At 40.6% G+C, this 12,956-nt stretch overlaps 1 protein-coding gene across 1 annotated transcript in view; it reads left to right on the top strand.

Annotated features, from left to right (window-relative positions):
• Positions 1–12,956, top strand: part of LOC109967132 (plexin-A1-like) — a 274,553-nt gene that overhangs the window by 222,651 nt on the left and 38,946 nt on the right. Inside the window, exons 17-19 of the mRNA XM_020612491.1 lie at positions 5,120–5,213; positions 7,181–7,417; positions 12,152–12,295. Coding sequence (XP_020468147.1) covers positions 5,120–5,213; positions 7,181–7,417; positions 12,152–12,295 — 475 coding nt within the window. The remainder of the gene's footprint in view (positions 1–5,119; positions 5,214–7,180; positions 7,418–12,151; positions 12,296–12,956) is intronic.

Raw genomic sequence — 12,956 nt, 5'->3', positions numbered from 1 at the left:
GTTGATGAATCCACCCTGGTCCCTTTGCCCAGTAGGTCTAGATGAGAAACAGCTAAGGCCCAATCACTGCCCTGCTCACCCACTGTGAGGGTGTTTGTGTGTGGAGCTCAAAACTAGCATTCTACTTTAGGAAGCTCACTCAGAGGTGGTGAGCCCACATAAAAAAAAGACATATGCACGCACACACACAAACACACACCCTACTGATTCCCAGAGTCCCTGATGTTTGGCCCCAGATTCCTCCTCCATCTAGCTGAGAAAACCACAAAACAACACACACCTCACAAACAGCAACAAAGCTGTGATACACAAAGTGTGCATGTGGTGCTTCCAGCTAGACGAAGCTTTAATTTAGCTGACTCGTTTCAATCAGTGCCCTCTGTCACGGTGTCACATGTTGGCTCAGGAAGAAAGCACAAACCCATGAGATGTGATATCATATTGGCTCATATCTGCTTCATTGTCTGCTTTGGTGTGAATACATACACGCCTCCAGACCATTATCACTGTGCTTTGGTGATGATAGCAAGAGTGGATAAAAGACAGTGAGACGAGAAAAAGAGCGCAAGGAAAGAGACAGTGTAATAGCATTGTGCTTGGCTGATGATTTCCCATTTAGAAAGAAGACAGAGCGCTTCAAAAATATATCAATGAGGAGTGCTCATCCAGGATACCAAACAATATGGACAGCAGTGGATGTTAGAGAAGCAATTTTGGACCAAAACATTTAAATCTTTTCCCATACTGACTGCAGTTGGACATGAGGTTTGCCATTCCTTCAGCAAGTGCTGCCAAGGTGCCCTTAAGCAAGGCAATGAATCTGCCTTCTAGTCAAATGCAGCTGCCAAGTCTAAATGTAGGTGTACATGCAACAAGGATGCAGCTCCCACAATATCCTAAAGGTGCTAATGAACTTACCAGAAGTATTACAAACATAAACGGCACACCAGAAAGTAGCATATCAGTGTCCATCCCAAGCCTAGTGACCTACACTAGGACATACTGGCAGGACACTTGGTGAATTAATGTAGTCGAAGAACTAATGACTGACATGCTAACTAGCTGGTAACATGCAAGCACTAGTCTTAATATCATCATTCATATTATGTCCGTTTTTTCTATTTTCTCTGCACTCCCCTGGCATTTTGCTCCCATATTTGTAAATAATTTCACTCAATTAAAAATGTATAGAAGAGGGAAAGAGACTCTCCGTGCTAGTTAACTTAAGTTTGGTAGCCTCAATTAGCTCCTTGGCTAACTACTACTACTGTACACAAAATATAATTGTACTACTGACTCCTGCCTCATATCTGTCAGCAAACCATGTCTCTTTTGTTGTGCCAGTTGGACAGATGCAAATTCAAATGTAAAAGTTCAAAAAGTTGAACTTGAAGTGAAAGATTCACACAGATAATTCTGCTAATCCACTGATTGCTGCAGTTATGTTAACATTAATTCATTTCATTTCTAAATTTTCTTTTGTGCATGTTTCATTTCTGTAAGCCAGAATTTTAAGTCAAGCTTTCACCTGAGGCAGCAGTGTTACGGTCAACTTACAGGCTTAAAAAATCCCCCACTTTAGTAAAATATTATTAAAAACATGGCAGTCAGCGAGGAGGGAGAAGTAAAACAAAAAGAGAGGACCGGCAGGAGATGGAGGGAGAACATATATAAAGAGAAACACTAACAACAGTGGTTGGATTTCCCCAGATATCCCTGAGAGTTTATCCTGATTGTCTTGTTGCCAGTTCCCTGAAGCATGTACCTCAGCTAAAGAAACTCACTTAGATGAAGAGAGGAGCAACAGGGACAGAAGGACTCAGCACAAATATACATCAAGCTGAGGAAGAAAGGAAGCGAATGAGAAAGAAAGCAGAGGACAGGCAGTATTATAAATGCAGTCTGCCTAGTCCCTTGATGCATCTGTGGCAATGACATAAACACCTAATTAAAAATCAGTTCATTTGACTGTGGCCTCAGCTTTGTTACTCCCTTGTTATTAAGCCTCCTTAATTTCTTTTATAGGAAGCACAGTAATATTGTGCTAGGTCACTTTGTTTTTTGTTAGTTTGTTTTGTTTTGTTTTTGTTTTATTAGCATCCCATGCATTATATGAGCAAGCACAGTTTAGGGTACAGTTTTTGAAGCACTGCAAGAGCAATGTTCTTGCATATTGTTGAAAACTATATGTAAGAACAAATACTGTTACACCTGTGCCAGATGTCAAGATAGCAGTCAAAGACTTGATGCACATGTAGCATCTACAATCACGTCTTACACACGATGCCATTATCCAGAGCTGCTCAGAATGAATGGGGCTCATTTTTCCTAACCAGCAATGGGCAATCTGCTAAAAGAAAGCTGAGAAGAATAGCCAGACTTGAATCCTTTGTCTACAACCATGCAATAAATGGTATGTCTGCCTTTATCATTTACTCCAAGTCATTCCCTATATTACCATTTGCTGTTATTATTAGTCTTCCTGAATGTGAAGTAATAGCCAGCCAGACTCTGTATCTAAAATATTAAAAGGCTTTTGCACCGATTTGTATCTCCATATCATTTACTTTGCACTGAGTTGTTCAAGATAAGTGTCAGACACCTACATGTTGCAGAAATCAATGGTAATGCATGTTAGCCCGCTAGAAGGAATGTGCCTTGTTTTCATTCTGCAGTGGAGGGTTGGGGAGGGTACTCCGTGCTCCAAGCTGGGCCAGGGATGAAGCCCAATACCTCAGAAAGGTTTGTCAGAAGCAACTTTTACATCAGTCAGTCATCCAATTTAGAAGCAGTGTGTCATTAGAGGAGTCACCATGCATCAACTTGACGCTGCACAGTGTGATGAAAATACTCCTGCTTTCTTTGTCAGATGACACAAAGCCCAAGGGATACCTTATGCGGCAGGTCCATCACGTTCACCTAGAGGCAATGCAGGTAGACTTGCAGGATTACTCAAAACCGTCCGAGTTATTATGAATCCTGGAAGAATGGTGAAGGACAGGGATGAAGGGATAAAGAACATGCATATCAGTGCCATTTTATAGGGCCACAGGTATTTAAGGGATGGCACCGTCTGCAGTTAATCGGTCAAAATATACTAAGATGTCCTTTTTTGTTTGAAACTATACTTTGGCTTTATGTTACACAATATTCAAGAGCAACTAAACAAATAAACACAGCAGCCAAGTCTGCAATGAGAAAAAGTGCTAAGTCTGTCTACAGAACAGTGAATGCTCTAGTAAAATAGTCCAGGGCCATTTCCTGCTTCAGCAATATACCCTTGCAGAGAGCTGATACCACTGAAGATACCCAAGCAACAGAGGGAGTAAATCTTAAAAACACTTGTCTTTAAGGTGTAGATAGCAGAGGCAGTATTCAGAGTCAGGGATCTCTGTGCAGGGAATTGGGTGTATTAAATTCCACATCCAGACAGCACGACATCTGCAGAGAGATCACACCCCTGTTTTAGTGAGATATCATAACCAGGGGTATTGGCCATTTGAGCGACCAACTTTACAAAGGCCCAAAGTATTTAATGGATGTTTAAAAAGACTTTTGTGTCCAATGTGCAGTAAGGGAGCTGTGCCTTGTTTATGACTTTTTCAAGATACAAGGTTTTGTCTCAGCCTTTTATTTCTGACAACTGTGGGAGAGACGGTAATATATCCCCCTCCAGGCAGTGAGGGCCCTGCAGAAAAACACATGATAGGGAATCTTATTTCTCAGAGGCAAAGCAGTCAAAGACAGTCAACTTGCAGAAAACATGGTACAGTACTCAGAGGTTGGGACTGCCTTGGTAAAAACAAGAAAGGCATCAAGAGTGTAAGATATTTTTCATGGAAAGCTCATAAATCCAATTTAAGTGTAGCAGTGAAAATGACAGACTAACTCCATCATCTTTACTAGTGGCAAGAGTCCTCTATGAAAACGATGTTATTTTTCTGAGAACTTCATGAGCCTCTCTGAGTACTAGTAATCTTGCATTGTAGGGGGTCATCAAAGGAATGAAGTCCACAAGTCATTTTAAGTCCGACCAACGAGTGATACCACTATAGGGAGGATTTTATCACAATCTCCAAAAAGACTTGACAGTCGGTAGAATGTGTAGACTACACAGTTGTTGTTTCAGACTTATAAGCAGTCTCAGTAATGGAGATAGATGTTTCTACAGCAAGACGGTGTGAGTCTGCCTTCACACACAGCTCACCAACAAAACGATGCCTGGGGCTTCAGCCAAGGTAGTTATTTACAGTGACCTTCACTGGCTCAAGGCAAGCACACATTTACTGTGGGGAGACTTAGAGCAGATCGGTGGATCTTTCCTTTTTTACTCAGTCTCTCACTCTACCTCTTTCTATTCTGTTTCACCTTCGCTCACACACACGCTCCCTTGTCTTCTTCTGTAAACTCTACTACACAGTAGAAGCTTCATCCCTCAACCCTACCTGATATACAGGGCAATCCACCCTACACTTGGAGCCAATATTTATTTAAAATAATAACAGCTGCACACATTAAGGGCTCAACTCTGCAGTCTCATAACCTTTATACAGTTTTTTTTTTTTTTTTTGCTGCTGCAAATGCTACTGTTAATTTTGTTCCTTTTACAAACTTTTCGTGTTAGCCATCCCTGATTGCTAGAAATTATGTTTCTAATTTACAAAAATGTAACACTGCCTGGATTAGGCATTTTTCTTAACCCTATCACTATGAAGAAATGTTGATACTGAGCATATCAGTAAAATGTTTACTGACTATGTTTTCTAAATGTTCCACTATAATGTCCACTCTTGGGTACAATTTCCACTTGTAGTTGCTGCAGCATTCCAGAATTTTTATGCTTTTATATGGTTATGTTTAGGCAGTGCAGAACACTGCTAATTTGGATGTCAGGATGTGACTCAGTCATTGGTGGTGAAACCCTGCACCTTTTGTCGCACCACTTCCGGTAGATGCAAGCTAGATTAATGTCCGTTTTGCAGGGTGCATGTGTAGCAGTCACATTTGGCTGCTGCTTATAAAAAGCCTGAATCAGATGTTTGTTAGCAAGATGGTCTTCTCTACAGACTGAGCATTTCTTTTTACTCTTCGCCTGCTTTCTTCTTTTGTGCCCCTGCAGTGGTGGGACGCTGCTGACAGTTAGTGGGACCAACCTTGCAACCATCCGAGAACCAAAGATCAGGGCCAAGTATGGGCAGGCAGAATCCTTTCATGTGAGTATTGAGGGAAATGTCACACACAGTCTACATAAACACAGGCACACACCGAAACACATACAGTACAAGCACCAACAAGTGGTTTGCATAGACAAGCAGCCTGTGCAGAAACTCGCACCAGCAAACACAAGCTCTAACGCACATACTGTATATTAGATATACATGTATACATACATTAACCAACAAATATACATTCACACATACCTGTCCACAGAAACAAGCACAGCTGCAGACAACTGCCTCAATAATACCGTTGAAGGTGGCAAGCAACCTCTTCGTGTGTTGCTTACTTTAGTCTTTCTACAGCTGCAGATATCTAACGCTAGCTCATGCCACACAGCTTCTCAGTGTCATCGGGCCACATGAGTGATTGTGTCACAAAAAGAAAGCGACGCCATGAGAGAGACTGCCTGTGTAAGAAAGAGAGATAGAAGCAGAAAATGGTCTGGGGAGTAAAGTAGAAAGTCCCATTCAATGCATTGTTTGTTTTTTTTATCAATTTTGTAGATAATGTTTCCAAAGCACTTTGGTGATTGTCACTGAGAGTTCAAGCTCTTTAGCTGACAGGGTTAAGAACTGAACTTCAAACAATAGTAAGGCACTTAAACCTGCAGATAAAGCCGTTGTTTATTGAGGCAAACAGGGAATGCATCCCACATATTCCCTTATCAAAGCACCATAAAGTACCATACTGTTATTTTTCAATGTTGTTACTCATTTACTGCAAATCACCAATACATACTATAGTGTTTTACATTTTTCAGTACATTTCTCTCACTTTACAGATACAGTGGGCATTGTTATGTTATTAACCTTAATGCAGTATAAGCCAACTTTTAGTGACTTTTTTCAAGTAGATTGTTAGCCCTGTTGCCTCACAGCAAGGTCGGGCTAGGTGAGATGCAGTTTGCACCAAAATAAGTCATTCACAATCTTTCTTTCCATATGCAAAAAAACAAAACAGAATGTACCAGATATGTGAAATCTGTTGACTCCCTACTGAATCAGCAGTTTCAGCTACAATTTGGTCTTAGTTGCAAGTCTGTACAATTATTTGTTGTCTCATAGCAGCTAGTTTTCTGGGAGCCCTATAATTGTGAACATTGTGGATCACCACATCTGGATTATAGTTGGATCCAAATCAGGCTTTGGTGTGTGGAACAGTAGATCTGATATGGATGTTATCGTGCTATTTTTGTCTAAGCATTTTGGGCATTGTATATGGAGTTAGAAGCCAAAATACTGAAATTGGCCCTATCTCACAGTGGTGAAGAATACTTTTAAAACATCCTGGATCCAGCTGCTGATCTGGATCAGTGCCAGAATTTCATGAATTCAATCCATTCATTACTTTCTGAGTAATGTTGTGAACAAACCAACCAACAAACAAACGCTGGCAAAACCGTAGACGCTAGACATACAGACGTGGCTATGACATCATTTGTTCATGTATTCTCCACAGCAGTGATGTAAAATAATCTCAGGTAAAAGCAAATGCACACAGCACATTGCCCATCATTAACGGGTGATCATAACCGTTTGCAACCAATTTACATTTCAAATAGGTTTAACAGCATCTCAGTTTCACGGGGCATTGGCTTACAAAAAGGGTGGATTATTATACCCAACAGATCGATTTTAAAATAAAATTAGAGCATGCAGGTTGTTCTCAGTATTTTCAAAGGAGGCTCTGCTGCCTGTTTTATATACAATGTTATCTTGTAAATAAAATTCTAACTAGATTATTAAAAGGAAAACAATTTAGATTTGTGCCCACACCATTTATATGTTGTATACAGTATATAATTATATGATAATAGCTCCATTCTGTGAAGACTAAAATAATTTGCAATTTCCCTGCTCATCTACAGTGCCTTGCCTTAAATTTAAATATATTGTAGTAGATTCTTGCAGTGACTGCAAATGTAAGTCATAAATTTGTTTTTCCTCTCCCTCACTTTTAGAACTGTACAGTGTATAACAACTCAGTCATGGTGTGTCTGGCTCCATCGGTGGCGGATTCAGAGCTGGGTTTTTCGGAGACCGGGACCGGCCCGGATGAGATCGGCTTCTACATGGACAACGTGAACGCTCTGGTGGTTGTCAACGAGACATTCAGCTACTACCCCGACCCTGTGTTTGAACCGTTGAGTTCTTCTGGAATACTTGAGCTCAAACCCACATCGCCACTTATTCTCAAGGTGAAGCGTTGTTTGAGAGATTTCTATGTCCCTGTCTGTACATTTCATTTTATTTTACCAGCACTGTGATCTGAGCTTTCTGCCTCACAAACAGAATTGGCTAGTACTTATCTAGGTGGCTTTGTAAACACTGTTTAACATTTCAGGGACTCGTTCCACAATAGAACTGTGAAGATGAAAACGGACAAGTGCACTGTTTTTAGACAGCTCATGCAGAGGCAATGAGGCCATTGACACCTACACAGAATTGGATATTGTCACATTTACTGGATGTAAGAAAATGGACCAGATTTCATGCTGATTTTTTTACTTTCAGTATGCACAGAGATTGGTGAATAGATCCTTCACATGACAGAACACACATGCACTGGAATGAACAGAAATTTTGAAGCAGAAAATGCCCCTGTTTTTTGCACAAAAATGGAAACAGTACATTGTATCATGAGGTCAGATTTGATGGGAAATTTTCTCAGTTGACCTCTCGCTCAGCCCTGCCTCTCTGTCAGGCTTCAAGTTCAGCACATATGCACACAGGGATAGACAACAGTAGACTTTTAATTTCTAACTGGTCAATGCAGATTTTGTTGGCTGGAATTACAGCTATTGCTATAGCAGATTTTATTATCTGTAGCCAGCAAATTATTAAGTTAAATTTAACCTGTGAGTTGGCTGAACTCCAGTTACATACAGTATTAAGATAAAAGACTGAAACCAAAGCTACATGTAGCTACAAGTCCCGGGTAAAAAGTCAGTGGAAGACATGTACAGAAAGAGACAGCATTATTCTTGTTTATCAGTCGCTTTATACTATATATAAAGGAAGACTGTTGAACAGGGCAAACAGGGCTACAAGTTGATTTACTGTAGCTAGCAACATAAATATGACAAAATAATATGGATACTAGTGGTTGTTTTTCAACTGCTGTCATTGATTCTTAACAGAAAATTGATGCTGAGCAGCTACACAAAAAGGTGTGTTTACATGCAGAGTGCACACATGTGTATACTTCTACACACATTATAAATACTTTATTTGAACCTAGGTCTCAGGTCAGGGCAGATAGATGTTTTTCTCCAGGGATTTTTCTACTTTTAAGATGGCTGCAAGTCTCAAACATATTGAACCTGTCTTTTATTAATAATGGCAAAGACTACTGACATACACAGAGAATTTTTTTCCAGAAAAAATATAGAAATTTTTCACAAGGTCTATCAGAGAAGGAAAAAAAACATTCACAGAGTCATCATCCACACCATGAAAGGCCTGTTTCGGTTCTTCAGTAGCTAACAGCGATGTCTTTGACTGCCGTCCTCATCTGCAGCCTGGAGACCACTTAAATAATGGTTCTTTCAATTGGTGTAATTAATTTCCAGTGCTTAAAGGACAACATGGAAGCACACAAGCCCACGGTCCAGGAAGTCTGGATTATGTTGGTTTTCATTTTCACTATCAATGACTGGTCATAAGTATATGAATTTAATTGGCAATTTCCGAGTCGTAGGTATGTGTTGCGTTATCTCACAGAGCTCACCTGCAGTGTTTAGTGAGAGTGACTGGAGGAAGTGGCTGTTTTGGAGGGAATATACTGTATGTGTGCTATTGCTATTGAGAAATAACCAGTTGTTCGCCTAGAAGACATAAGGAGGAAGCAATAAAAATTTCTTGACTGCTGGTGTTATATACACTATATGGGTTCTACAGTATAGGTGTTTAATCTGCATTCAATCCAGTGTTCAGAACCTTTATTCTTTTGCTAGAATTTACCATGAGTATCGTTTAGGTTATCACAGAGTGTGTTATGCCGTTTATTTCCATGAAGGGATTGAAAGCAGCGTAACAGTGGTAATTTATTTCTTGAATGATAATTTATTAGCAGAGAGCCTTTCAGTAATTGCCAAATCTCCTGCTTGGCTTGTTGGTGGAACTGCCTACCCACTGGAAGCACTGATGAGATGGACAAAAATGCAATTTAATAGGGTTGGATGTCGGGGTAGCGTTTCTCAGAGATGCGTGCCATGTGCTCGCCACGCAATTAATTTCTCATCTGAAGTGTCGGGTGTGCTTCTACTGAGGTGTGTTAGCGAGAGAAAAAATATTTATCTGGTCTCGGTGTTTAGTGAGAGCTTTCCTGTATATGCTTTTGGAGAGTGTCGCTGCGTGATGCTTCTAGTCTGTTGGGTGCGTGTGCGGCAGCAGCTTTGTGTGTAGCTCTAAGTCAAGTGTATGTGTGGGTTGAACTCTGCATGTGTGTTTGTGACTAGGGTGTGTGTGTGTGTGTGTGTGTGTGTGCAAGATGGAATGGGATGCATGTTTACAGGGCTGCGGAGCAGGGCTGGGTGGCGACCTGCAGAGACGATGGGATTGGAAAACGGAGTCTGTCTCTGCGTCCCGCCGCTAAACCAGCGGGAGACACGGCAGCTATCTCCTCTCTCTCCTTTTCTCCATCTATCTCACTCTATTTCCTGCTCATTCCCTTTTTTTCTCACTTTGGAGTCTATTCATTCATTGTTTTCTACCTCTCTTAAAACCTTTTCTCTGCCCTCTCCACTCCTCAAGCATGCTCTCCTGAGTTTTCTTCCACATTTACTATCTGTGTTGTTGTGTTTGAATTCATCTTTCTCCCTGTTGCTTTTTGTTTTCCTGCTGTTACCTGGGTTCCCTCTTTGCACACCACTAACTGCTCCTGTCCATCACAGACAAAGTGTGTGTCAAATTGGAACTAGTGGAGTGGACACTGAAATGAAAAACTGGAACTGACATTGACAAATGTTAAAAGTACACACCCCAATCCAATCTACGTGGGTGAGAGTGTGTGTGTCCCTCTAGTCCCTCTAGTCCCCCTGTGTACTATGTACAGTACAGTAAGCATGAGTACACTTTTCAGAGCTTCTTTTTCCTCTTCCTCTTTTTTATCTTCTCTAGTTTAGGGTTGTTTTAGCAGAGTAATTGCAAAATAGAAGAGAAAATGTGAAAACCTAAAAATGGCATACATTAAACCACAATCAGATAAATAAGAGCAGTGAATCAGCAATTCCACAGTTACGAGCCAACGCCTGATGCTTGCAAATAAATAAACAAGTGAGTTTTGTTTAAATGTCTTGTGATTTTTCATTGTCAACAAAAATCCCATGAAAAGGCCAAAACCAACAATGAACAAATGAATTAAATGAAACCTCTGTGTATCCAAAGCATCATGTAGGTTATTCCTCTGTGACATATGGCTCCATTATTTTTGAAAAACTATTAAAAAAACATCAGTGAGCCGCTTTTGCATGGGGTGACATGTTCCTTCATTATGATAAACATGTGCACTCTACTTTATCTTGGCTCGACCCTACATACACCATCCTGCTGCTGTAAGCTCAAGAGCACCAAGTGTGCATTAATCCATTATTCTGCCCCCAGGTACTAACATGTAGTCTGTAATATCCCTCATACAAGAATGTATGACTCTACAATCATGTATTCTGACATAGTGACCATCATATCAGAAAAAAAAGTGTAGTCTGAATCAACCATACTATTAAATAAATAAATTGTGAGCCGTCTGCAAAAGAATATGGATGTTTCCGTGTACCACGATGAGATAAGACATTTTCATCTAAACTGACACTTAGAGACAGACAACCACACTCACTCCTACAGTAATGTAGCATCGCCTGTCTGCATGTCTTTGGACTGTGGGAGGAAGCCGGAGCACGTGGAGGGAACTCACGCAGGCACAGGGAGAACATGCAAACTCTGCACAGAAAGGAAACAGGTCGGCCTGGAACCTGGAATGAGGCGACAGCACTGACCACTGTACCACCATGGCACCTTCTTATTCTAAATGTTATTTAGACAGAGGAAATGATCTTTGACCTGAGGCAGGCAATTAACCATGAGCCAATGGTCATTAAAAACCAGGCAATCAATCAGGTGTCTTCCTTCCAATATTTAGGTGTCTGTTTAGATAATCTTCTCTGCTGGAAGATACATATCGATGATTTTTGTAAAAGATTACAACAGAGGGTTTGCTTTCTTGGGCTACTAATGCTGTATGGAGTGAGTAGCCAGATCATGCTGCTGTTCTATTGGGCAGTCTTGGAAAGTATAATCAGATACAGTATTACAGCATTGCTCGGCAACCTAACAGCACAGCTGAGAAATGGAGTGGTACGTTTTCACAGGACAGGCATGAAAGTCAGAGGACTGAGGAAACACAAATCCATACAGAGCCTGTATGAAAAAGTTGCCATAAAACAGGCTACAAAAATCAGAGCAGACCCTCGACGTCCTCTTTCTTTTGAGTATGTGTGTAACTGTTGCCTGCAGGCAGGAGACTCGGGCTGCCAAAGTGCAAATCAAATTGCCTGAAGCTGTCGTTTGTCGCAGCCTCTGTTGAACTGCTGAATCAGAATACAAATATTTAAGTATTTAGATCTTTGGAAATATGTATGTCCTGTTTATGCATTTTTAGGAATGTTTTACATGTGGTTGATGCACGTTTGCATGACTGTATGTTAAGTGTAAACTGTATCTTTGATAGTATTATCAAATGTTTTTAATATGTTTGTATTGTTAAATGTTTTGTGGACAGTTTGTTGTCTATCAATATGTAAGGTGACAGACGGTGACACTGTGTCCAAGATGAATTTCCCTTTGGGGACAATAAACCTTACTTTAACTTTAAGGCATGCATAAATTTGCTTAACACCTCTCCTGCATTGCATTTTTCTCTTGTCTGTGTTTAGGGTCGTAACCTGATCCCAGCGGCTCCAGGTAATAGTCGCCTGAACTACACGGTGCTGATTGGAGAAACGCCCTGCATCCTCACACTGTCTGAGAGCCAGCTGCTGTGTGAATGGCCCAACCTCACCGGACAGCACAAAGTCACGGTCAGATCACCACTCTGTGTCGTCTGTCTCCATAAGTGATGCTTGGACCTGTCGTGATTTTTACCTTTATTTCAGTGTTGCACTTTTTGGCTCCAGTTTGTCCCAGCATGCAATGAATGGATCATCTGAGGGAGGACTTCCGTTTGCAGGGTTTATTCACACAGCAAATAATTAAATTAAAAGGACAAAAAAAAGTTACCTCTTTGATGCAGTGTATCCAGAGTGACCTAGTAGTTTGTGTTTGTGAATATGAAAACCTTCCAGCCTGACAATCACACCCTGTAATGTCACTCTAACCTTGTTGGTGAGTTATATGAATAACCCCTTCACGTCTTTTCTAAACAATTTCATTGGACAGATCCAGGATATGCTCTGTTAAGCTGGAACACCGAGGCTGCTGTAAAATATGTAATGCTTAATTAACATGTTGATCTTCATTGGCCTTCAGCTAGCCTGTTGCTGGAAATAAGGCAGTGAAAGTTTAGATCTGTCACAGGTACTACAGCCTGATAAATATATGACTGTAGATTTAAAATACAAAGATCAAAACTTAAGACTGTGCACCATTACATTACTCTTAATAGTAAGTGTATGAAATGTCCTATCACAGAGAAATACTTAAAACCTTAGTTAGGAAAAAGGTTTTTTCATAATTTGGGGG

The sequence above is a fragment of the Monopterus albus genome, unplaced genomic scaffold (assembly GCF_001952655.1).
Source record: "Monopterus albus unplaced genomic scaffold, M_albus_1.0 scaffold126.1, whole genome shotgun sequence".
NCBI lineage: Eukaryota > Metazoa > Chordata > Actinopteri > Synbranchiformes > Synbranchidae > Monopterus > Monopterus albus.
The sequence above is the reverse complement of the archived record's forward strand: the minus strand, read 5'-3'. Positions and strand labels throughout refer to the sequence as shown.